This window comes from Lissotriton helveticus, chromosome 1_1 (assembly GCF_964261635.1).
Source record: "Lissotriton helveticus chromosome 1_1, aLisHel1.1, whole genome shotgun sequence".
In the NCBI taxonomy this organism is placed as follows: domain Eukaryota; kingdom Metazoa; phylum Chordata; class Amphibia; order Caudata; family Salamandridae; genus Lissotriton; species Lissotriton helveticus.
This window is the reverse complement of record NC_136057.1, coordinates 1,577,541,202-1,577,568,719: the sequence shown is the minus strand read 5'-3', so window position 1 is coordinate 1,577,568,719 and position 27,518 is coordinate 1,577,541,202. Positions and strand designations below refer to the sequence as shown.

General features: G+C 46.2%; 1 protein-coding gene across 1 annotated transcript in view; it reads right to left on the bottom strand.

The window, feature by feature from the left end:
* The window catches only part of CDC73 (cell division cycle 73), a 589,523-nt gene that overhangs the window by 387,002 nt on the left and 175,003 nt on the right, over positions 1-27,518 (bottom strand). Inside the window, exon 8 of the mRNA XM_078687289.1 lies at positions 25,055-25,153. Within this exon, the coding sequence (XP_078543415.1) occupies positions 25,055-25,153 (99 nt within the window). The remainder of the gene's footprint in view (positions 1-25,054; positions 25,154-27,518) is intronic.

The following is a 27,518-nucleotide window of genomic DNA, read 5'->3' as shown; positions in this document are numbered from 1 at the left end:
AAAGTAGTATTCAGACAGAATTCAAAACGCTAAATGTGCTAAACAAAGAATTCTATAAAATACTCAATGAATTTCGCAAACCAAATTGCCTAGAAGCAACTCATCCTGTTACTCAAGATTTCACAGACAAACTGGAAAATCATTACACGGACAAAGCAGACACATTGGAATCGTACTTAAAACAAACAAAGCACCAGCACTAACGCTTGTACAAAACAACAATCCAAGAATGCTCGAATGAAGCCTCTCCGTTCCTTCAAACATCTCACACAATGAATTTATGGACCTGGTCAAAGCAAGCAGGCCTGCCGGCAGCCCTTCTGACCCCTGTCCGCCACAAACTTTCAAGACAATTATTTTAACAACCTCTGCTGCCACTCCAGTAAGAAGAATCATCAACGATTCCTTAACTACTGGAATATTTCCAGAAGAACTCAAGTCATACATACGTCCTTTACTGAAGAAAACAAACTTAGACCCGCTGAACCCCGACAACTACAGACCCATTACAAATGGACCATTCCAGGGCAAACTGATAGAAAGAGCAGCATTCGCCCAGATGTCACATTTCATTGAAGCGAATAACATACTTTCAGACTTCCAAACAGGATTCCGTCAGGGAAGAGGCACTGAATCTTCCCTCCTTGCCATCTGGGATGACCTAAAGAATACAGTTGACCGCAACGGGGTTGCTGCGCTACTCCTCTTGGACCTCTCAGCTGCCTTTGACACGGTTGACCATGACACTCTGAAACAAAGACTCTATGAAGCCGGCACAGAGGGAACTGCTTTAGACTGGATAGCGTCCTACCTTAGAAACAGAACTAATGTCATCCATACCATACCTTTCTCGTCCAAACCGTACTCCACAAAAGCAGGGATCCCTCAAGGTTCTATCATCTCGCCCATGCTTTTCAACATCTACATGAAGTCATTACCAGTACTGATCAATAAATTTCACCTCACGTGCTATAACTATGCAAATGACAAGCAAATACTCCTTCAACTGGAATGCCCCAAAGACATTAGAAAATCACCAATTTTCAGCTGTCTCAGAGCCGTGGATCAGTGGATGACCTGGAGCCATCTCAAATGGAATGCTTAAAAAACTGAAATACTCACGTGTGCCGATTGGAAACATTACAACCCGCTTGCCGCATGGCCTGATGAACTGGGATCACTGCCTAAAGTATCGAAGGAAGTAAAAAACCTCGGAATGACCATGGACTCCAAGCAGTCGATGAATGCCCAAGTGGATAAACTAGCAAGCTCAAGCTTTGCTACTATCAAGACGCTGCAACAAATTTTCCCTCATTTGGGATTTCCACACAAGGTCCAACCTACCATCTCCCTTGTTCTGTCCAAACTTGATTACACCGATAGCCTCTACCACGGATCACCTTTAACGACCATGAAAAGACTACAACGGATTCAGAACTCGGCTGCTAGACTACTCTTGCATATCAAACCGCGAGACCACATTTCCCCTGCATTGGTTACCAGTTGCCAGAAGATCCACGTTCAAGCTGCTTTGTATCACCCACAAATCAATACATGGAATGGGACCGCTCTTCATCAGGAATAAAATCACCAAACACATTCAGCCTCGTGTAGACAGACTGTAATGCATCCATAGATTTTGCAGTCTCGGTGTCTTTTTTCATTTTCTTTAATGTTGTGTCTACAGCTGGGCCAAAAAGTTGTTCCTGATGGAACGGCTGATTAAGGATGGTAGTTTACACTTCTTGTTTGAAGCCAGAAATGCGCAACCATACATGTCTTCGGAGTAACACACTAGTGTTGATTGACCTAGATGCAGTGTCTACTGCATTGAGGGCACATTTAATGGATGCGTTTATTAACTCGCCCTCCTGAATCAAATCATTGGCGTCGGCCTTGGATTGGTCAGACAAAGGCTGCATTAGGCCCTCAAGCTCGTCATAGTGAGCCCTATCGTATCTGGCAAGTAAAGCTTGTTCATTAGCTATCCTTCAGTAATTAGCTACTTGGGAGGCAACTCGTTTGCCGGAAGTGTCTAGCAATTTTGACTGTCTGGAGGTGGGGCATCACCGGAGGTTTGGGAGTTGGCCCGCTTCCTAGCATTGGTCACTATCACGGAATATAAGGAGAGTTGACCTTTAATGTAGGTGGGATCATTAGGGGCGAGTTTATACTTTTTATCAATCCGAAGATTGAGAATCCTGGTCCTGACGGGATCTTTGAAGATGTCTGGAGCATGTTTAATGACACCTTTAAGCATGGGTAATGCTTGTACTGTCCTTTGTGACTGTGCAAAAGTGTCTACCAGGAAATCCTCCTCTGTGGGGTCTGAATGCATCTGCACGGCAGGATATTGGGCAGCCCTATAAATTAGCTGACTAAAGCCAATATTGTCATCTGGGGGAGATGGTCAGGTTGGATATGCCTCTGGATCAGGAAAGTCTGGAGGATCTACAGAGTGACTGTAGTCATCCCATGTGTCCTGTGGTGTGTCAGTGTCATCAGGATCACTGAAGGGGTCATTATTTCCACCCCCACCCCCTAGGTCATCATCATCATCCTGTGGTGGTGGTGAGTATGGAGGAAGTATAGGAGGCTTTGGAGGAGAGAAAGGCTCAGTAGGAAGAACAGGAGAAGAGGGTCTAAATGGTGAATTTCCACAGTCTTTTTTCCTTCCTGACACCTCAGGCATGTGTGGGATGTCGAATTTTCTTTTGTTGGAGGGGGTACGGATAATATGGCCTGTTTTAGGGTCCATATGCAGTGTTTTCTGTTTTGGATGGATGGGATCTGGTAGAAGGAAAATGCTACTTACCAGTGTGCATCTGTTTTTGGCATGTAGAGCTGCAGAGTTACACACTGTGCATAGATGGCCATCTAGTGTTGGGCCCGGATGTTTGCAGTTTGTTTTTGTTGTAGAAAAGTCTTTGGAAGTCACAGGACAGGTGACTCCTCCTTCAGATCATACTGCACATGGGCATCGGCTCCATCCCCAGATTGTTTTTCGCAAGTAGGGAAGTGATGGAGCTGTACAAGAAGTAGTGATGTCCATGTGATTTGTATCTAATTAAGATAATACTGGAACAGATAAACGTAGCCGGGGAGGCGGGTAGGCATGTGTAACTCTGCAGCTCTACATGCCAAGAACAGATGCATACTGGTAAGTAGAATTTTCCGTTCGAGCCATATGAGCTGCAGATTACACACTGTGCATAGATTGTATAGCAGTACCCACCTTTAGCGGCGAACACCCGTATCGGTTTCAGTTTTTTGAAACAGAGTTTTAGTACAGCCTGGCCCACAGTGGCTTGTTGTTTAGTTTGCACATCTACACAATAGTGTTTTGTGAATGTGTGCGGTGTAGACCGTGTAGCTGCTTTGCATATATCATCTAGGGGAATGTCCCCTAAGAATGCCATTGAGGCCCCTATTTTCCTTGTAGAATGGGCTTGTGGAGGAATTGTTAACGTACGTTTGGCTTTCTGGTAACATATTTGTATGCATTTAACAATCCACCTAGCGATCTCCGATTTTGATATAGGGTTGCTGTGGTGGTGAAAAAGACACAAAAAGTTGTTTAGTTTTACGAAAAGTTTGTGTTCTTTCGATGTAGTACAGTAATGCTCTTTTGACATCTAAGGTGTGTAGAGCTCTTTCTGAGACTGTTTGTGGCTGCGCGAAAAATACGGGCAGCTCAACAGATTGATTTAGATGGAATGGTAAAATGACTTTTGGAAGTAATTTAGGATTAGTGCATAGAACCACTTTGTTATGATGCATTTGCAGAAAAGGTTCTTGAATTGTAAATGCTTGTAGTTCACTGACTCTTCTGAGAGAAGTAATAACTACTAGGAAAGCTACTTTCCAAGTTAGGAATTACAATTCACATTATGTAACGGGTCAATTATGTGAGGTCCCATTAACCGTGTGAGAACAATGTTTAAGTTCCACACTGGTGAAGGTGGCGTTCTGGGAGGGATTATTCTTTTGAGTCCTTCCATGAAAGCTTTCATAGCAGGTACTCTAAAAATAGATAGATGTTGTCTATTTTGTAAATATGCTGCAATGGCAGCAAGGTGTAGTCTGATAGACGTGTAAGGAATATGCTACTTACCAGTATGCATCTGTTCTTGGCATGTAGGGCTGCTGACATTCATATCTGTGCATAGATCGCCGCCTAGTGTTGGGTCTGGATGATTGCACATTGTTGTCCTGGAAGAGTCTTCGAAGTATCACGAGATAGGTGGCTCCTCCCTCGGACTACAGTGCGCATGGGCATCCTCTCCATCCCCAGATTGTTTTTCGCCATTGTGGCAGAGATGGAGTATAGTACAGTAAGAGATGTCCATGCAAAGAGTGAATGCTACAGCTGCAACAGGCACCGGGGAGGTGGGTAGGCGATATGAATGTCAGCAGCCCTACATGCCAAGAACAGATGCATACTGGTAAGTAGCATATTCCGTTCGAGGCATGTTGGCTGCTGAATTCATATCTGTGCATAGAATGTATAGCAGTATCTCCCCTAGCGGTGGCCACCTGTGTCAGCTGCAGCAGTCTGGAAGAGAGTTTTGAGAACAGCTTGGCCTACAGCAGCTTGCTGTTTTGAATGTACATCTACACAATAGTGTTTTGTAAATGTATGTGTTGTTGACCATGTGGCTGCTCTGCAAATTTCGTGTAAAGGAATATTTCCTAGGAAAGCCATGGATGCCCCTAGCTTGCGTGTGGAATGCGCCCTAGGGGGAACTGTTAAGGTGCGTTTTGCCTTTAAGTAGCATATCTGAATGCACTTAACGATCCATCTGGCTATACCTGACTTTGAAATAGGGTTGCCTTTGTGTTGTGGTGAGAAAGCAACAAACAACTGTTTTGTTTTCCGAAATGCCTTAGTTCTATCTATATAGTAGAGTAGGGCTCTTTTTACATCTAGAGTATGCAATGCCCTTTCAGCTACTGTCTGTGGATTCTGAAAGAACACTGACAGTTCTATTGTTTGATTTATATGGAAATGGGATACCACCTTTGGCATGAATTTAGGGTTTGTTCTGAGAACTACTCTATTTGCGTGTACTTAAATGAATGGCTCTTGAATAGTTAGGGCTTGCAGCTCGCTAACTCTTCTAAGCGAAGTAATGGCAATAAGGAAAGCCACCTTCCAAGTAAGAAACTGTATTTCGCATGAGTGTAGTGGTTCAAAAGGTGGTCCCATAAGTCTCGTTAAAACAACGTTTAGATTCCAGGCTGGTGAGGGGCCTGAGGTCCAATATTGGCCTGAGAGACCCGTCCTTTTTTGGAATAAGGAAGTATAGAGAGTATACTCCTGTTCCCTGATGTTGTAGTGGGACTGGTTCTTTGGCCCCCTTTTGTAGCATACTGATGACCTCTTGCTGTGGTAGCGTAATATGTTCCTGTGACATTGGACGGTGCACGGGTGGTATGTTGGGTGGAGGTGAGGTGAGTTCGAGGCAATAGCCATGTTGGATAATTTGCCTGACCCATTTGTCTGTTGTGATATTTAACCAGACTGGCAGAAATTGTTGTATTCTTCCCCCGACTGGTGTTATATGGTCTGGAGGTAGTGGTAAGAAGTCACTGCTTGGTGTTAGTGGAGGATCTGTTTGCATTGCCTCCACGACCTCTTCCCTTGGTGTTGTTTCCTCTGTATCCACCCCTGTTGGTGTTTTTGTTGTACGTGGATTGTGTGTTACTTTTGTAGTTGGAGGATTGCTGTAATGCATTATTACGCGCTCCTCCTCTATAATTGGAGCGACGAAAGGAGCCCCGGTGTTGTTGGGACTGGAGAGCTCCCATAGACTTCGCAGTTTCAGCATCTTTTTTCATTTTGTCCAGAATTGAGTCAACTGCTGGACCAAATAAAAAGTCTGGGTTGATGGGCTGATTAAGGATTGTGGATTGGACTTCATTTTTAAAGCCCGATATGCGAAGCCAGGCGTGTCGCCGGAGCAGCACGCTTGTATTGATGCATCTGGCAGCTGTGTCTGCCGCGTCAAGGGGACATTTAATTAAGGCGTTGGTGATGAGCTTTCCCTCTTGTATGAGTTCATCAGCCTGCTGTTTGTAAGGATCAGGTAGGTGTTGGAGAATTTCTTCCAAGCTGTCGTAGTGTGCCCTGTCATATTTGGCCAGCAAGGCCTGTGTGTTGGCTATTCTCCATGAGTTTGCTGCTTGAGCTGCTACTCTTCTGTCTGATGCCTCAAAGATTTTAGACTCTTTGTCTGGAGGGGCAGCCTCTCCAGTAGTCTGGGAGTTGGCACGCTTACGTGCGTTGGATACCACTAGGGAGTCTAGGGGTAGCTGGCCCTTGATATATGTAGGGTCTATAGGAGCAGCCCCATACTTCTTTTCAATTCTAGGGTTTATGACCCGTGCTCTAGCGGTGTCCTTAAAAATGTCACTTGCTTGTTTTAATACGCCTTTTAGCATTGGGATTGTTTTAACATGTCTCTCAGATGTTGTTAATGTATCGAAGAGGAAGTCTTCCTCAACAGCATCAGAGTGCATATCTACATTATGGTAGGTTGCTGCTCTATCCAGCAGTGAATTAAAGGCTACTGTGTCTTCTGTTGGAGAAGGCTTAGTGGGGTAAACTGCAGGCTCTGTAATGGGCATAATTCCCTCAGAGTCTGGTTCCCCTCCCCCACTCCATGGCTGTGAGTGAGGGTCTGCAAGTGGGTTTTGTGGATAGCCAAACCCTACATCTGCGTCCTGATCTTCGTCTGGGTTGTAGTCAGAGCGTTCTGGTGAGGCAGGGGCATATGGGGTATGAGGCATAGCTGTAGTGATAGGCTCAAAGAATATAGGAGTGGTAGCACAGTCTCCCTTTTTCTTCAGGGGAATTGTAGAAAAGTCTTCAGTTGGCAGAGGTCTTTTCTTTTTGGCGTACACAGTCAATTTCCCAGTGTTTGGGTCAATATACAGTTTTGACTGGTCTTCTGTGGAGGGATCTGGATGAATAAGTTCCTCTTCCACAGTCCTTGGTTTTGGTGCTGTAGCATTTGGCTTGTCTTTTTTCGGGTCGACGCCTTTTGGTGTTTGGACCGTTTTTGGTGTTTGGACCGGTTTATGTTTTTCTACAGGTTTTGGCGGTTCAACGTCTTTGGTTGGCTTCACCACCTTTTTCGGACCGAGCGGTGTTGTCGGTTCGACAGTGTCTTTAGGTGTTTTTGGAGCCTGTGGTTTTGTGTCGACGCCCTGCTTCGGCTCAACCGATTTACTTTGGTCCACATTCTGTTTCGGTTTCAGCTCGACGGTAGTCTTGGGCGCAGGCTTTGTGCTTTCGTCGACCGGTGTTTTCCCCTTGTCTATACCTGAGGCTGGTTTCCTCGATTCGACGTGCTTCGTGGGGGTCGATTCGACTTGCTTTTGTGTCGATTCGACGTGTTTTGGCCTCGAGGTTGACTCAACGGCTTTCGGCGTCGACTCGACAGCTTTGGTCTTCGATGTCGACTCGACAGCTTTGGTCTTCGATGTCGACTCGATAGTCTTTGGCTTCGAAGGTTGTATCGGTACTGTGGCCTTCGGGTCGACGCCCTTCGGCTTAGTCACCTTCGGTTCTACGTAATTCGGTCCGAAGACAGTATTGTCGGTGAGTTTCGGTTTTAATTCAACCGGTGTCGTATATCGTGTCTCAGAGGGCTCTTTTTGTGTGTTCTTAGCCGGGAGTGATGGCGGGGCTAAAGAACGAGGTTGTTGATCTCGGCTAAGGCCTGCTGGCGATGCCTTGACCTGAGTCTCTGATAAAGGTGTAGTGTCTATATGGGGCGGTGTACTCTCGGTTCGCCCCTAGTCGTCATCGGAGTAGACTTCGACCGCTACGATGTCTTGATCATATTCCTCAAGTTCGACGATTAGTTCTCCTTCCTCGAGGTAATATTCAGAGTCGTGCTCCGAGTATTGTTGAGCATCTTGATCCAAGTCCTCGGCGCTTGCTAGATCTCCGTCATTGTCGAAGATGTTCTCGGGTGCTGGCGCCGACCTTTGCATTTCTTGCCTCGCCGCCCGTCGATTCAGATAGTTTTTTTCGATCGGAACTGGGCACAGGCTAGGCAACTATCTTCATTGTGATCTCGAGATAGGCATTTGTTGCACACTGGATGCTTGTCGGTGTGCGGGAACTGTTGCACTGCGGGCAGTACTTGAATGGACTTCGTTCCATCGACGGTCGGTCCACGTGGTGTCGAGAAGGCCTCACGGCCCGATTCGATGACTGGAGTGCAACGAATGTTCAAAAAGTGTATCGCACCGAGCGCTGAATACCGACGGATCCGAAGGCCTTTTGGCCTTGTGAAAAGTTTTTCTAGATTCCGAACTTGGAGAGTAGGAAAGTACATCCGAACCCAAGGGCGTAGAAAAACAATCTGGGGATGGAGAGGATGCCCATGCGCACTGTAGTCCGAGGGAGGAGCCACCCATCTCGTGATACTTCGAAGACTCTTCCAGGACAACAATGTGCAATCATCCAGACCCAACACTAGGCGGCGATCTATGCACAGATATGAATTCAGCAGCCCACATGCCTCGAACACCTAATTACACTTTTGAAGGTGTAATAGGTATCCTATGATGTGTTGAATAGACACATCTAAAGGATTTATGTGGTTGTTTTGACAGTATATCACAAACCGTTTCCACTTAGCAGCATAACATGCTCTAGTAGTGGGATGTCTAGAGGAAGGTTGAGGTAACCATACTCCATGACTTCAGGAGCCAGATCGCTAGATTGAGCTGAGCAGGGTCCGGGTGTCTTATCTCTCCATGGTTCTGTGTTAAGAGGCGTGGAGATAGACTTAGTTTTTGGTGTGGTACCACAGATAGTTGCAGCAGCGTGGTGTACCACTGTTGTCTGACCCAAGTTAGAGCAACTAGAATGAGTGTTAGGGAATGTTGCTGTAGCTTGCGTACCACTAACGGAAGTAGTGGGAGAGGAGGAAAAGCGTACGCAAATTTTCCGGACCAGTTCATCCATATCGCATTGCCTTTGGACAGCGGGTGTGGATATCTGGCGGCGAAGTTTGAGCATTTTGCGTTTTCGTGGGTGGCGAAGAGGTATATCTGAGGTTGTCCCCACATTTGAAAGAACGGCTGAAGAACTTGTGGATGAAGTTCCCACTCGTGGATCTGCTGTATCTGTCAACTTAATTTCAAAAAGGGGGTGGTGATGGACAGAGTATCTGAGTTAATCAGAACACTCCTACCCAGTCAACAGATCAGGGCTTGATCCATCACCGTTTTTTAGCTCACTGCACCATCCCAGTTCAGAACCTGGCTATATGCAAATTAGTCTGTCCCTGGCCCAGTGCATCATGGGAACAGGGCAGACCAAACTACCAAGCCAATTCTTCACTGGAAAGGAAACAAGCTTCCGGGGACCGGTTTCTGGCATTACAGCCGTCTTCGGCCCGGCTTGCTTGAATCCTGATGGTGCAATGAGCAAGGGACTCATGTCTGAGCATACCCTTCCACACTCATGGTGGCCAAAATAATTTCAAAAAGGGGGTGGTGATGGACAGAGTATCTGAGTTAATCAGAACACTCCTACCCAGTCAACAGATCAGGGCTTGATCCATCACCGTTTTTTAGCTCACTGCACCATCCCAGTTCAGAACCTGGCTATATGCAAATTAGTCTGTCCCTGGCCCAGTGCATCATGGGAACAGGGCAGACCAAACTACCAAGCCAATTCTTCACTGGAAAGGAAACAAGCTTCCGGGGACCGGTTTCTGGCATTACAGCCGTCTTCGGCCCGGCTTGCTTGAATCCTGATGGTGCAATGAGCAAGGGACTCATGTCTGAGCATACCCTTCCACACTCATGGTGGCCAAATTAATTTCAAAAAGGGGGTGGTGATGGACAGAGTATCTGAGTTAATCAGAACACTCCTACCCAGTCAACAGATCAGGGCTTGATCCATCACCGTTTTTTAGCTCACTGCACCATCCCAGTTCAGAACCTGGCTATATGCAAATTAGTCTGTCCCTGGCCCAGTGCATCATGGGAACAGGGCAGACCAAACTACCAAGCCAATTCTTCACTGGAAAGGAAACAAGCTTCCGGGGACCGGTTTCTGGCATTACAGCCGTCTTCGGCCCGGCTTGCTTGAATCCTGATGGTGCAAAGAGCAAGGGACTCATGTCTGAGCATACCCTTCCACACTCATGGTGGCCAAAATAATTTCAAAAAGGGGGTGGTGATGGACAGAGTATCTGAGTTAATCAGAACACTCCTACCCAGTCAACAGATCAGGGCTTGATCCATCACCGTTTTTTAGCTCACTGCACCATCCCAGTTCAGTATCTGTCAACTTAGCAGATCTGCCATGGTGTTTTGTACTCCTGGAACGTGTTGGGCTAAGAGGAAGATCTTTAGTGGTATAGCCCATCTCCATATCTGCTGTGCTACCAGAGCTGCAGAGAGTGTGTTCCCCCTTGTTTGTTTATATAGTACATGGCTGTCAAATTGTCTGTGCGGACTAAGACACCGTTGCCTGATACTTGTTTTTGGAATGCTTTTAGGGCTAGAAAAACAGCTAGTAATTCCAAGTGGTTGATGTGGAGTAACTTTTGTGGCGGTGTCCACCTGCCTTGCATGGTGTGATGCAGTAGGTGAGCACCCCAGCCGGAGAGCGATGCGTCCGCTGTTAAGATTACCTGAGGAACTGGCTCTAGGAACGGTCGGCCCTTTGAAAGGTTTTTGGTGCTCCACCATTGCAGAGAGCGATGAGTCGACTGTCTACCAACACTAGGTCTGTTAATTGACCACGAGCCTGGTTCCATTGGCGCGCTAGGCACTCTTGAAGTGGATGCATTTGCAGTCTTGCGTGAGTTACTATAAATATGCAAGATTCCATCATTCCTATGAGCTGCATGAACACTCGAGCTGGAAGCGAGTGTTGTAGCTTGAATCTTGTTAAGAGAGTTTGTACACTTTTTATCCTGGTTGGAGAGGGATAGGCTAATGTTAGTTGGGTGTTTATTGTAGCGCCGAGATATTGTTGTATGTGTGAAGGTTGCAGATGTGACTTGGTGTGGTTTACTGTGAATTCCAAGTCGTGGAGCAGTTGAATCGTAGCGTGAGTGTATTGTACACACTGGGTGTATGAGCTGGCTTTTATGAGCCAGTCGTCTAGGTATGGGAAGACGTGAATATGCTGTCTTCTTAAGTGTGCTGCCACCACTGCTAGGCATTTGGTAAACTCCCTTGGTGCTGTTGTAACTCCGAATGGGAGCACTTTGAACTGGTAGTGCTGCCCGTACAGCACAAATCGGATATTTTCTGTGTGCTGTGTGGATAGGAATGTGAAAGTAGGCGTCCTTGAGATCTAGAGTGACAAGGAAGTCGTTTTGTAACAGGAGCGGAAGGATTTGTTGGAGTGTGACCAAATGAAAATGATCGGACTGTATGTGGACGTTTAGAGGTCTGAGGTCTAGGATAGGTCTTAGAGATCCGTCCTTCTTTGGGATTAAAAAATATACGGAGTATACACCTTTGTTTTGCTGATGCATTGGGACTATTTCTATTGCATTTTTGTGCAGGAGGGATATCACTTCCTGCCTGAGCAGTGACAAATGTTCCTGTCACATTGGACGCTGCCTGGGTGGTATGTTTGGGGGGGTGGATGTTAGTTCTAGACAGTAACCTGACTGAATTATTTGAAGCACCCACCTGTCTGATGTGATGTTTTCCCAGGCTGGTAAGTGTTGTTGTAGTCTTCCCCGACAGGAGTGAAATGGGGCGGGGGAGGGGAGTCATTGGGCAGGGGTAGAGGCAGAGCGGGAGTTGTTTTTACCTCTGCCCTTATTGTTACCTCTGTAACCACCCCTTTGGTAGCCCCTACTATAGGTGGATTGTGTGGGGGCTTTGTACGAGGTAGACGGTGTGTCAGAAGAGTATCCCCTGGTGGCGCCTCTGTAAGATGAGCGGCGAAATGAACGTCTGGGAGCCTGCGACTGCAGGGCTCCCATAGATTTGGCCGTATCTGTATCCTTTTTCATCTTTTCAAGGGATACATCTACATTGGGTCCGAATAAATGTTGCTGATCAAAGGGTTGGTTAAGTATAGCACTTTGGTCTTCAGGTTTGAACCCTGATATGCAAAGCCAGGCATGTCTACGCAACAAAACACTGGTGTTAACTGCTCTGGAGGCAGTGTCTGCTGCATCAAGTGCACAGCGAATAGAGGTGTTTGTAATATTTTTCCCTTCTTGGATAAGTTAATTTGCTCTATGTTTGTAATTATCAGGGAGGTGCTGCATTAATGATTCTAATTCGTCATAATGTGCCCTATCATATCTTGCCAATAATGCTTGTGTATTGGCAATACGCCACAAGTTTGCTGCTTGAGACGCAGTTCTCTTCCCCGATGCGTCAAGTAGCTTAGACTCTTTGTCTGGTGGGAGAGCTTCACCTGTTTGTGAATGTTTTTTTGTGTTCATTGGAAACCACAAGCGAGTCTAGTGGGACTGGGCTTTTAATATATGCTGGGTCTGAAGGGGCGGCTTTATATTTCTTCTCTATTCGTGGGTTTATGACCCGAGTTATAACTGGGTCTTTGAAGACTTCAGGAGCATGCTTAATCACTCCTTTAAGCATGGGTAAAATGGATGAGGATCTTTGTGCATTATCAAAGGTATCCATTAGGAAGTCTTCATCTACAGGGTCTGTATGCATTTCCACCCCATGATACTACGCAGCTCTGTGTACTAATTGATTGAAGCCCATAGTGTCATCTGGTGGGGAAGGCCTAGAGGGGTATATGTCGTCTTGAGGGACATTTGTGATGTCTGGGGTGTTGTAATCATCCCACGGGTCAGGTGAGCCTGGAGGAATAGATGGATCATATGGGTTACCCCCTATATCATCAGAGCTATCATCCCTGTTGTCATATCTGGTAGGATAGAGGATATAGGGGAATGTTGTGGTAGGGGCACAGGTGGTGATGGCATGGGTGGAGGAGAAGGGGAAGGAGCTCTTAGAGGAGAAGTAGCCATGTCCTTTTTTGGATGAGGAGCCGGTGCAGGTGTATCAATTGGTCGGTTTTTTTAAATTAGAGTTAAATCTACCAGTGATTGGGTCTTTAACCAGAGTCTTTTGTTCAGGGTCTGGGTGAAATAAGTCTGCAGGAGGCTGGTCTTTTGGTGCGGAAGGAGGTTTTGGCACCTAAGTAGCTTCTTTTGTTTTTTTTACAATGTCTTTAACAGGAGAAGCAGGAGTCTTTTTCGACTCCGATGGATTTTTGGACTCAGATTGTCTCGGTTCCAGTGCATTTTTCGGATCCGATGATTTTTCCGGTTCCGGTGGCCTTTTTGAATCCGAAGCATGTTTGTTTGGTTCCGACCTGGGTTTCGGTGCCGAGGGAGTAGCGGTATGTTTCGGCGCCGATTGTTTAGATGGCGGCGTGGTAGGTGATGTTGTCTTTCTCGGCGCCGATAGGTATGCGCCGGCACTGTGGGGAGGCCGACTCGAGCCCGAGTCGCCGGAAGGCTTAGCTAGCTTCTTAGCCGGGCCCGAAGGTGGGGCAGTAGAAGCAGTGTATCGGTGTGCACTCGAGCGTGAGGGTGTGACCGGAGCCTTTTTTGACTGTGTCGAGGAAGGGTCGGGGTCGACGGTCTTTCTTACGACCCGCTGTGCTGGAGTGATGCCCTCGACTTCAGAATCTTCTGCCTCGGAGTTGCCGCGACGCCATGTTGTTCTGGGACGTCGACGCCCTCTGCGAAGATGTCGTCTGGAATCGAAGCTGAAGGTCGAGCTATTGTTCTCCTAGCTCTTCGGTCCCGGATCGTCTTCTTGGAGCAGAAAGAGGCACAAGCGGAACAGTCTCTGGCCTCGTGCTCCAGGGAGAGGCAAAGGTTACACACCTCATCAAGGTCGGTGTGGGGAAACTTCGACCCACATTGAGGACACTTTTTAAATGGCGTCCTTTCCATGAGCTGGAGTCGAGGCCTAGTTAGGCCTGGAGGCCGTCGTCGAAATTGAAATCTTCGATGTTGAAGAGTAGCATCGTATGGAAACACGTTCGAAACTAAATTCTGGAAGCTGGTGAGGATTGCGCGTCGAAGGAAATCGGTTCCAACACGGAGCGCTGGAAACACATCCGAGCTGTGGCGGAAAAAAACAATCTGGGGATGGAGCCGATTCCCATGCGCAGTATGATCCAAAGGAGGAGTCACCTGTCCTGTGACTTCCAAAGACTTTTCTACAACAAAAACAAACTGGAAACATCTGGGCCCAACACTAGGTGGCCATCTATTCACAGGGTGTAATCTGCAGCTCATATGCCTCGAACACAGTTCTTCCTCGTTGGTGTGTGCTTTCAGCGCCAAATTATTCGGTTGGGGACGTGGTTTAGGTTTGTCTGGAGCCTTTGAAGGGGTTTTTATGTCCTTCAGCGTCTAGTGCGAAATCTTTTTCGGATCCGAAGGTTTTTGAGCTGTCTTCGGTTCAGAGGCCTTTTGGTTTTTCGGTGCCAAAGTACTTGGCGCCAAGGCCTTTTTAGCGACAGCAGGATATGTTCCTGCTTTTGGTACTGACGGTGCTTTCGGGGGAACTGATGTGCGGCTTGCTCGGTCCAGAGCCGCCGTAAGGCTTTTCTTTTGTCTTCAGAGCCGGGCCTGGAGGCGGGGCTTCTGAAGCGTTCTTTCGGTCTCGACTAAGGCATTCAGGCGCAGTTTTGACCGGAGCCTTCTATTTGGGTGGGGTAGGGTGAGGGGCAGTTGTACTCATTCATTGACCTGGAGTGATGTGGTCATCAGAGTAGTTGTCATCGGCCTCGGATACGATGTCGAGCTCCTCTGAATCCTCTGCCTCTGGGACGTCGGGCCATCATTGAAGACATCTTCTGGCACCGGTGCGATCGTTGCACCATGACGTGTCGTCAAGCCTGGCGATCACGGATAGTTTTTTGGATCGAAAATAGGCACAGGCCTGGCAATGTTTTTCTTTGTGTTCAGGCGAGAGACAAAGGTTGCAGACCTTGTGATGTTCGCGGTGTGGAAATTTGGCTCCTCACTGGGGGCATTTTTTAAATGGAGTCCTTTTTATTAGCCTTGGGCCCGTAAGGCACCGATAGGCCCAGCGGCCCTAGTCGGCGACCGGAACCGGGGGATTCTTGAGTTATCTTGTCGAGGCACGCGAACGAAACAATACTGTAGAATTGTGATGTTTTGACAGTCGAAGAGGTCTGGAAGCACGGTACCGAACCGCTGAAGTTAAATCCGAACCAGATGGCAGAAAAAAACAATCTAAGGAGGGAGCCGATGCCCATGCGCACTATCGTCCAAAGGGAGGAGTTATCTATCTCGTGACTACAAAGACTTCTTCCAAGACAACAACAAAGTGAAAGCATCCGAGCCCAACACCAGATGGCGATCTATGCAAAAGTATGAATTCTGCAGCTCATATGCCTCGAACATCTATTTCTGGCTAGGTTTATGACAGACTCTAGTCCATGAGGCAGCACTACTTCCCATTCAAATGATGTCAATCTCTTTTAAATACTGCACCATAGCATATAATCATTAGCACTACTAATAGCCCCGACTCCCCTTCCAGCACTCCCACTCCTCAATCCACCTCCCACTCCCCAAACCCCCCCTCACATTTCAGTCCAGTGCCATTTCAAGCATCATGGAACTGTTAAAAGAAAGTGTGAGCCTCAGGTTTGTGAAGAAACTCCTGCATTTTGAGTAATAGCCGGAGAATATGCAAAATCCCTCAACTATTCAACAAACTCTTGCCAAAATGGAAAGGCCCGACTCCTATGAAGCCAATGCCACATTCACTGGAGTGAACCCTCTGAATAAAATATCACCCCAACTTATCCCCGATGCTGCACATCATAACTGAGCCAATCCTGCTCTCTGAAGACCACTCTAGGCCCCTTATGGTGACTCCCCATTGTAATCCTTTCTGTGATGTCTCACTGAACAGCATAAAGCCAGGGAGCCAAGTCTGCTCGACCCATTTTGGACCAGGGGCAAGGCTAATTTGCATAGGTTTGCTCCAGTTCTGTAAATAGAGAGAGAAGCTTAAAAACCAAGGATGATAACCCCAGCACTTCCATCTCTCATCCACATTTTGTGCCCTCTAAATGGTGTGGGTTTGCCCACACTAATAATGCACCTCAGTTATGAAATCCCAAAAATGCTAATAATCACACAGGGCTACTTCTGCCTCCTACTGGGGATGTGTTAGCAATTGAAAGTAAGCAGTCCCTGCTGAGGGAGGGCTACCACCACATACTAGTGAATACAGTGGCAGGATGCAGCCAAAGAATAGTTCAGATTGATTTAAGGTTTTAGATCTAATCATCACTCGTGCTACATAAAAAAGGTGCTTTTGCTGAGCAATCATACTGATTGCATCTCAGAAAACATATCAAATCGAGAAGCCAACGGCAAAGACACTTCACACGTCCCTTCACCCTCCCTCACTGGCTCACCCTCAGGGGCACCAACTTGCAATGGAGGATACCAATCCTGCACAGATAGTGTATATGGCACTAGGACATTATCTTGATCGGTCTTTAAACAGGAGCTCACTCATCTTTAAAGTATTTCTCTGTGCTGCGTTGGCTTAAAATCCTCAAACTAATCTTCTAGGGCTCAATAATCTACAGGCTCATCTCACTTGTGCCTCCAAGCTCCCTTTTTGTAGCATTCACTAAAGCCACACACTTTCGTTTAGCCTCAAATTAGCCCACGGCACACCGAGTCCTAATACCTGTATTTTATTCTGTTGATTTTGCCTTGCTCACTGAAGTGTGATTTCTCTTATGTGTCATGTTACATGTTACACTTCTGTGCTCCAATGTTTGAGAGAAAGTGCAGCGTATTATTTAAAACCTTTACACATCTGTGCTGTATCGGACTTGTGCTGAATGGAAGCACACCTCATCCTTTTGGATTTACAAGCTGTTTAGCACACTAATGACCACTAAGTTATGGTTAAGAGGCTCTTCAGCCTTGGAGAGGAGTACAACGCACTGTAATAGAACAAGTCCTCGATAGGAAGAGTTTAAGGAGTTTCTCTCCTTTCTTTCCTCTTTGACTTTAAACTGCAAACTAATGGTATGTCCTATGGTTACAACCTAGTAATATTTTTGAACCCCCCCATTTGAAAGTCTCATAAAAAACGTACATTTACTTTCTACACCTATGCTAATGACACACTAACCATAAGGATAGATAGACTCACTGTTTATGATGGGGCCACCTCTTATTGTTGTATAGTTGGAGAGGTGGAACAGATAGATGTCAGACAATACACTGCTTGACTCCAACAAAACTGATGTATTTTTTTCCTCCTCTGTTTGGCCCTCAGCCTGTGATCTTGCCATTAAGGCTCTTTTGCTGTTTTTGTAGGAACTAACCACAAATTGGGCGCTCTATTTGGTTCCACCCTTGTTTGTTCTGCAAATTAACAAAGTAACTTGACAGCTGAAGGCATCTTTGAGCATGTCTGAGGCAACAATTTCTAAACAGAGCACTTAAAGGCAAGACCCATTTGCCAGTCTATTTTTTACAGCTAGAAGGGGTTTCTTTTTTGTGTGTGTAGAGGTGCTCTCCTTAAACTTCACACTGATATTTAACAGTTGCATGGTCTTGAGAAGTTGATCTTAACACCAACTTATCAAAAATGTAACAACAATTGAGAGTTTCCAATCAATACATGGTAAAGTACATACAGCATGTTAATCTACAACACATTCCTGTTGCAAAACTCCACCTATAACCAAACCCAGCTAAGCTAGTGTCCAGTTAAACCCAAAAACAAAGACCTGTGTTTTCTTATGTTCAAGACAAAGACCTCAAACTCTTTCGGAATATCTGAATTAAAGGCTTGCATCTAATGCTCTACAGACTGGCTGAGAGTGCCGTAGCAAAAAGAGAATTAGAGTGCCTCTACTTTTGAAGCCTGGTTAACACTAACCCAACAAGTGCCTGTGGTTATCTAATATTAGCACGAGACGAGCATGGCTTAAGCAGGCTTTCAAATAGGCTTCAAGTGGATGCAGCATGTACCATCAGTGATGTATGCAGCACTGGTGGATACAGGTGGGGAAACATTTATGAAGGGCACTACCTTTTATATGCAATACATCTTATCCAGACAGCTGCAATGGATCATGCCATTTCCTGAAGAATAGCAAGTGTTCTGCTCTTGCAGTCTGCTAGCAATATGCATTAGTGTATTTTCTTTTTTGGGGGGGGGGGGGGGGTGGGAGCATATACTGTCGTCTTTCATATGGCACGCGAGAGATGCTTCATTGTTTAAAAGTCAGCAAACAGCTTCTGAAGAAGCCTCACAAGGCAAGCACAAGCATGCAGCCAAGGCCTAAAGAGAGCATCCTCTGCTCTCCATCACATTTTGTTTACAGGAATTTGGATATTTACAGGGGAAGAATAAACATGTACCCAGAGGAATGATTTAACCTAGATTGGCTTAAGTAGGAAGGGAGAGATGGGTTATGGGGCTGCTCATTCAGAATTTTTGTGCCTTCTCTCTAGAAATCTGTTGCTCTAGTCTCTTTGCTATTTGGACAACAAAGAATCTTTCAGGAAGAATCTTAAGACCCCGCTCTTCCCCAACTTGCAAGCAGTGTTACTCCTGTATTGGAACTTTCATAGATTCCCATTGCTTGTATCATTCCCCGTCGTCGAGATGGGAGTCCCGGTAAATAAAAAATGACATAAAAATAGGTACAAAAAAAAAAAAAACAATGCCTAGGCCTCATCTAGTTTTGTAGCGTATCCACCTCTTTTTGTAAAAGACCAAATAAAATGAAAAGCCAATCAGAACAGCCTCATCCCTTAGAACCTTCCTGAGAGAGCCTCAGATTTTCTACTGCACGTTGTGCAAGGGAGTCTCCCCTGAGCTCTGCTCATTTATCTTCAATGTATTCCTTAAATTCAACCTGATCTTTCACTTCAAGTTCAACATGTCAGACAAGGAGAAGGCGGCTCTTTTCAGAGCTTGTGCCACCTGCTCCAAGAAGAGACTTTATGTGGAGGACAAACAAAGACTATTTATTGTTTGCATCCTGACCACAAAGCTACTGACTACAAAATGTCGGACCTTCTCCACCAAGACCTTGCGGGACGTCTGCTCACTTGGCTCCAATAACTAAAGTCACAGAAAGATCCTGTCTCCAGTGACAGTGATGACGCTTCATTGGCTACTTCACTGAGGAAGTCTCAAAAAAGGGGTAGGTCTTCACCTTCAGACGCCCCCGTCCAAAAGCCTTACAAAATAACTCTCAGTAATCCCATCACATCTCCAAACCGAGGTGTAAAGGAGAGGGAAGGACTTGTTCCAGAAGTAGCACTTGAAAGGGAGACAAGCTATGTGCCTTATATTTCTTCTCCTCCTTCTGAGAAAGCTAAAACCTTTAAAAAACGATTAGAGAAAATTTCACACGTCCTCGACATCGATTCCGCTGACGACTTCAAAAACTTTACCGGTGTCTACTTTGGCTCAGTCGATGGGCTCGTCTACGAGTACCTTGTCTCCACCAGCTTTGAAGGGATCGGCGTCGATGACGATGCCACGCGCAGATGTCTAATTCACCCTGTTGTCGACGTCTACTCTGACGACGTCCACTTCGACGAAGATGACGACGGTGATGGTGTCGACGGCAACCATAGCGAAGGCGATGACAGCTTCCAGCTTGATCAAGCTACGGCCTCGACAACTGTCCCGTCGAGGGTGGCCCTCTGCCCGTTGATGACTAAAACAGTCAGCGGCGGCTTCGTCGACAACCTCGTCGCCGATACAATATGTGGCAAATTCGATATGGAGACGTCACATTACACAAGAGATGACACCTCTGCCTCCAGCTCTCCTATTAGAAAAGGAGTTTTCAGAGGACGATGACGGTCCTTTCGGTGCTGCTGTTAGCTCATCACAGCTGCATGTCAAATATCAAGACTCGGACGAGTACTACATGGAGCAGCAACAATATGAGCCACAAGTAAGGTCTCAGGAGCATTATCAACACGCATTATCAACACGAGATGGTCTGTATGCCATCTTCCCTCATACCAGACTTGCAGTTCATGCCATCTGATTACAGAAGGAGATTTCCTACACAATCTCCTGCCCAAGAAACAGTGCAAGTGCCTCCTACTCCACTTGCTCATCCGGTTACACCTCAGCTTCCTCCACAAACTTCGTTGCCTGAGTTACCTGAACTGCAACAAATGGTGGTTACTGTCCAGGATGACACATCTGATGATGACCAGGGGACACCAACTATTCCAGATCCTGACAGGGAATGGGATGACTACATCATTCCGGATCCAGCCTCTCCCATTCCAGAACTGGCAGATTCCCCTCCTGCAGAGTTTGGGGGCTTTCATAATCTAATGAAGAGAGCTAAGCGATTCTGTCTGCCCATTCCGTCTGTGCAGTCAGAATGTTTCTTATATGACTTTAAATAACCGTACTGAAAGGTAGTCCGCTCTATTTCTATTGTGGGTCACGTCTGGGATGATGGGCTAAAGATTATGAAGTTGCCTGCCACAGTCATACCTCTGCTTCCTCGTCTGGAAAAGAATTACAAGGCCCCGGCGGATAGCCCCGCTTGTCTTGTCAGCCAGGCTAAACCGGATTCCGTAATTTCTGAAGCGGCCCAGAGAAAGTCTAAAAATCCGGCAGCCCCTCTCACTACACCACCGGATAAAGAGGGCAGGCGGGTGGATAATGCTGGGAAGAGGTTCTCTTCTATGTCTAGCCTCCTTGTCAGAGCAGCCAACACCTTGGCAATCCTCAGAAGGTATGATCGCCAGATGTGGTGTGATCTGTCTCCTTATCTGGACCAGCTGCCGAAAAAAATCTAAAGTGGAAGTTAAGAAGATCCTCCAGGAGGGGGAGAGAACATCTTCGGAGATAATTGACTGCACAATGGATATTGCCACTACAGCTTTCCTTTCTCTAGCGGGGGCAGCAGTACTTCAGCGCCAAGGCTGGCTTTGTACTACTTGGTTCCGGTCTGAAGTCCAAAATAAGATCTTGGACCTTCCCTTTGACAGTGAGGCACTCTTTGGGAAGCACATTGATGATGCGCTGCAGCATATAAAAAAGGACACGGAAACTGCAAAATCCCTTGGGACTCTTCAATACCGCAAGGTCCCCTTCCGTGGAGCTAGGGGTAGAGGCTTTCCCTCCTACACAGGTGGATATCAGCAGCAGCGATATTCCTCTTACTCGCAGCCTTCTCAATCATACCAGCCGCAATATTCTCAGGGACAAGGTCAGTCGTCTTCTTTCTCTCGTTGATCATCTAGAGGATGACAAGGGCGCCAGGGGAGGGATTCCTTTAAGCGCCAGTAGCAGCTACTTGGCTCTTCCTACTGTTCCTTTGTCCCCTGTAACACCAGTGTTGGGCAGGATATCTCAATACTTTCACAACAGGCAACTAATAACATCAGATCGATGGGTTCTGTATATAGTTCTGTCAGGCCATACTCTGGAGTTTCAACATCAACCACCATCCAAAGCAAAGCCCCTTGCGCCACTGAATCCAAACATCTACATCTTCTACATCTGGAGGTAGACCAAATACTCCTCAAACAAGCGATATTACCGGCCCCTCGATCCCATCGGGGAGAAGGATTCTATTCCCGGTTCTTTCTTGTTCAAAAGACCGTAGAAAAATGGCTCCCTATTTTACACCTGAGGGAGCTAAACACCTATCTCATCAAGCTCTTGTTTCGGTTGGTCTCCTTACAGGACATTTTGCGGCGCATCAATCTGGGAGATTACATGGCCACTCTGGACCTCGAGGACGCATACTTTCATGCCCCCATCCACCCTGCCCATAGGAAGTTTTTACAATTTACAGTAGCCAAGAGCCACTTTCAAAGTCCTCAGATCCGCTCTGTGGATTTTCACAAAGGTCCTAGCCCCTGTCGCAGCATTTCTCAGGAAACAGAAGCTCCAGGTCTTTCCTTACCTGTGCGACTGGTTGCTAAAAGCTCTGTATCATCGTGCAGCAGAAGAGGCTGTCATGACATGCACACAGCTTTCTGTCACGTGGGGCTCCAGCTCAACATTAAAAAGTCAATCCTGTGCCCGTCCAAGTTGGCCCGGTTCTTGGGGGCCATTCTGGACATCTTGCTGCAAAGCGTTTCCTTCAAAGTAAAAACAAACAAAGCTGATAACCTCTGCTCGTCGGTTGCAACAAAGAGGGTCACTTTCAGTTCGCCTCTACAAGTCCCTTCTGGGGTGAATTTCGTCCTGCATTCCCTTAATTCCCCCTTGTAGGTTGCGGATGCGCCCCCTCCAAGAACAACTGGATTTCCGGTGGCGCTAGGCAGAAGGCTCCTTCGAAGACAAGACCACAAACAATCAGCCTATGAAAGAGACTGCAATGTGGTGGACGATCAAGGACAATATCTCTCAGGGCCTCACCTTCAGGGTCACCCCAGCTCCTCTAATAACAGACGCCTCACTAGAAGGCTGGGGATCAGTCTTACAAGACCTTCATGTAAGCGCCCGATGGCTGCCCCAGCATCACCTACTCCACATCAATCTGTTGGAGCTCTGGGCGATTCGTTTAGCCTTGCAGGCCTTCCTTCCGTGGATTCAACGATCCTCTGTCCTGGTCCGTACGGACAACACGATGGCCATGCATTACGTAAACAAGCAGGGAGGTACAAGGTCTCGTCGACTATCCAAAGAAGCTCAGGAAATTTGGGAATGGGCAATACAGCAGGCGGTATCGGTCTCAGCGGAGCATCTTCCAGGTGCCCTCAACAAAACAGCGGACACGCTCAGTCGCCTGAAATCAGTGAGCCACAAGTGGGAATTAGACCAGGACATTCTGGAAGAGATTTTCAGTCTCTGGGGCACTCCGCCCATAGATCTCTTTGCCACTCCAGAGAACAAAAAATGACGACTCTACGCAAGCAGGCATCACCATCCAGGATCATTGGGGAATGTGCTTTCGATGGCCTGGTCAGGCGCCTTAATTTACTCTTTTCCTCCGATCCCACTAATTCCCAGACTTCTCCGGAAGCTCAAGGCGGAACCCTGCAGAACGATTCTGGTTGCCCTGGCATGGCCCCGCCAATTTTGGTTTACAGAGCTTCTTCTACTCTCCCTGGACCGTCCAGTTAATCTGCGCCCAATTCCTTCCCTGCTGACTATGTCCCAGGGCCAGGTGTTACACTGGGATCCGAGATTTCTTCAGTTATCAGCGTGGCTCCTGAGCACTGAGAATTTCAGGATCTGAATAACTCGTCAGAGTGTAAAGAGGTGCTTGCTCAAGCTTGAGCCCCAAGTACAAATAAGACATATCGCTTAAAATGGAAGCGTTTCTGCCTTTGGTGCCGGCAAGAAAAGATTCATCCTTACTCTTCTGCTCCTCATCAGATTTTGCCGTACATTCTGGCATTGGCTAAATCAGGTCTCGCTCATTCTTCTATCAAAGTGCACCTTTTGGCAATCTCTAGATTCAGACGGACTTACTCTGGACCTTCCCTCTGGTTGTCAAGGATTGCGAAGCAACTTCTTAAAGAACTTTGAGTTTTCCCACCAGTTAGGCCTCCACCGCCTCTGTGGCAGCTTAACTTAGTTCTTACTCAACTCATGAGGCCGCCTTTTGAGCAGATTCATAGGGCAGACCTTAAATTCCTCTCATTGAAGTTGGCTCTCCTTCTCGTCTTAACATCTGCCAGAAGGGTAGGTGAACTGCACGCTCTCACTATTCAAGAACCGTTCTTACAGTTTAAAAGAGACTGATTCTGAGAACGAATCCCAAATTTATCCCTATGGTGCCTTCAGACTTTCACTTGAATGAACCAATTATTCTCAAATCCTTTTTTGCTCGACCCACTACTCCAGCAGAGAGGGCTCTACACTCTCTGGACGTTCAAAGATGTCTGAAGTTTTATCTTCAACGTACCAAAGACTTCAGAAGATCAACACAGCACTTTGTGGCTTTCAGTGCTCCTCGCAAAGGTTTCCCTCTATCAAAGCAGGGCTTTGCTCGATGGATTGCCAGCGCAATCCAATTTTGTCAGCAAGCATCTAGCAAGCTCCTCGAGGGGCATGTCCGGGTGTACTCTACGAGAGCTAGGTCTTCTTCCGTTGCTCTCTCCGCCGGAGTGCCTATCAAGGACATTTGCAGAGCAGTGACTTGGAGCAGTGCCCATACCTTCACATGGCATTACTGCTTTGACTCCTCCACGCGTAGTGACACTGCAGTGGGGCAGGTCGCCCTGTAGAACCTCTTTCAATGAGTGGTAAGCTTTCCCTTCTAACCCTCCTTCCTTCTTATTGGCTATTCGCACATTTTTTAAGTCTAGATGCTCTTTTTCTTCTCTGATGTTCAATTACTGTTCTATTATCAATTCTCTATGGATAATTTGTATCTCTACTGAACGTGATGAATCTTGCAAGGTTTTATAACATTGTATTGTTAAACAAAATGTGCTTTCTGACTGCTAGCTATTCTGATACAAGCAATGAGAATCTATGAAAGTTCCAATACTGGAGTAAGAAAACAAGTTACTTACCTGTAACTTTGGTTCTCCAGTATTGGTAACTTTCATAGATTCCCATGAGCCCACTCTCCGCCCCTGGGAAAGCTCAGCCTTCAGCATCTTCTGTTATACTGTTACACAACAGCTACGAAAATCTGAGGCTCTCTAAGGAAGGTTCTATGGGGTGAGGCTGTTCTGATTGCCTGTTCATTTTATGTGGTCTCTTTTACAAAAAGAGGTGGATATGCTACAAAACGAGATAAGCCTTATTCTTTTTTAGTACCAATTTCTATGGTATTTTTTATTTACAAAGAACTCCCATCTCGACGACTGTGAAGGATACAAGCGATGGGAAAATATGAAAGTTACCAATACTGGAGAACCAAAATTACAGGTAAGTAACTTGTTTTCTTTTATGAAATGCAACACCTTTAGTCACAAATTGTACAATTCGAGACAAAAGGTCATTTGTACAGGTAAAGTGGGCTGTAAATGAACTAAATACCCTTATGAGACTGTACTACATACATATTTCATACACAAAGTCTTACCGCTGGTGCAATGGCTGGTACTGGCCTCTGTTCAGGTACACGACCTTCTTCTCTAGCTTTTACAGACTGAAGAATTGCAAATATATTCTTTGCAAAATTCTGAAACAATAAGAAAAGAAACAAAGCTGTGATGATGAATTAAGCATTCAATTGCACGTTGTTCACTACCAGCGCCCGACTGTTTGAAACACTTATGAAAATGCTACTTACCAGTATGCATCTGTTCTTGGCATGTAGACCTTTAGAGCTGTATACTTTAGCATAGATCACCATTCGGTGTTGGGCTAGGATGTTTGCAGTTTGTTTTTGTCGAAGAAGTCTTTGTTAGTCACAAGATAGGCAGCGACTCCTTATGGTGACAGTGCGTATGGGCATCGACTCCATCCCCAGATTGTTTTTCGCAATGAAGGGTAATGATGGAGTTAGTAGTAAAGTAGAAAAGGATGTCCATGTGTAATGTAATTGAGTAAGAGAATACTGCAACGGATAAAGGTATCCGGGGAGGTGGGTGGGCATATACAACCCTACAGCTCTACATGCCAAGAACAGATGCATACTGGTAAGTAGCAGTTTCCGTTCGAGGCATAAGAGCTGCAGATTGTATACTTTAGCATAGACTATATAGCAGTTTTCCTCCTTAGCGGTGGCAACCTGTATCCGTTGCAGTGGTCTTGAAAAAGTGTTCTCAATACAGCCTGGCCCACACTCGCTTGTTGCTTTGCTTGCACATCTAAACAAGTCCATGTGTAATGTATTTGAGGAAGAGAATACTGCAACGGATAAAGGTATCCGGGGAGGTGGGTGGGCATATACAACCCTACAGCTCTACATGCCAAGAACAGATGCATACTGGTAAGTAGCAGTCTCAGTTCGAGGCATAAAAGCTGCAGATTGTATACTTTAGCATAGACTATATAGCAGTTTTCCTCCTTAGCGGTGGCAACCTGTATCCGTTGCAGTGGTCTTGAAAAAGTGTTCTCAATACAGCCTGGCCCACACTCGCTTGTTGCTTTGCTTGCACATCTAAACAAGTCCATGTGTAATGTATTTGAGGAAGAGAATACTGCAACGGATAAAGGTATCCGGGGAGGTGGATGGGCATATACAACCCTACAGCTCTAGATGCCAAGAACAGATGCATACTGGTAAGTAGCAGTTTCCGTTCGAGGCATATGAGCTGCAGATTGTATACTTTAGCATAGACTATATAGCAGTTTTCCTCCTTAGCTGTAGCAACCTGTATCCGTTGCAGTGGTCTTGAAAAAGTGGTCTCAATACAGCCTGGCCCACACTCGCTTGTTGCTTTTCTTGCACATCTAAACAACAGTGTTTAGTGAAAGTGTGTGGTGTAGCCCAAGTTGCTGCTTTGCAGATGTCATCTAGGGGAATGTTCCCTAAGAAAGCTATAGAAACGCCTAGTTTGCGTGTGGAATGAGCTCTAGGGGGAATGGTTAGTGTGCGTTTAGCTTTGGGATAGCATATTTCGACGCACTTAACAATCCATTTCCTGTTTTTGAAATGGGATTGCCCTTGTGAGATGGGGAGAAAGATACAAAGAGTTGTTTAGTCTTTCCAAAAGATTTAGTTCTTTCTATGTAGTGTAGTAACGCCCTTTAGACGTCTAGTGTGTGAAGAGCACGTTCTGCCATAGTCTGGTTGAGGGAAAAAAACTGAGTTCAACAGACTGATTAAGGTGGAAGGCAGAAACTACCTTTGGTAGAAATTTTGGGTAAGGTCCAAGAATCACTTTACTATGATGCATTTGCAAAAATGGTTCCAGTTTGGTTAAAGCCTGGAGTTCACCAACTCTTCTGAGGGATGTGATAGCTACCAGGAAGGCTACCTTCTAAGTGAGGAATTGTACCGCACATTTGTGTAGAGGCTCAAATGGGGGACCCATGAGCCTGGTAAGGACAATATTGAGGTTCCCGGTTGGGGAAGGAGGAACTCTAGGTGGAATTATTCTTTTAAGTCCTTCCATAAACGCTTTGATAGCAGGAACTCGAAATAAAGACAAGTGTTGTCTGTTTTGGAGGTAAGCGGCTATTGTAGATAGATGTAGCCATATAGATGTATATGCCAAATTACATTGTTGTAGATGCAAGAGATAACAGATAATGTTTTTAATGGAAGCATCTAGTGGGTTGATTTTGTTATTTGTACAATAAACAACAAATCGCTTCCACTTTACTGCATAGCATGCTCTTGTAGTAAGACATCTAGCTTCTGTGACGACATTCATACAATCTAGTGGGAGATTGAGGTAGCCAAACTAGGACATCAGGAGCCAGATCGCAAGATTGAGTTGATTGGGACCTGGATGTCTTATCTCTCCATGGCTCTGTGTAAGAAGTTTGGGTGAGAGGCGTAGCTTTTGATGCCGAACTACTGATAGTTCCAAGAGGGTTGTGAACCATAGTTGTCAGGCCCATGTTGGAGCAACTAGGATCATTGTGAGGGGATG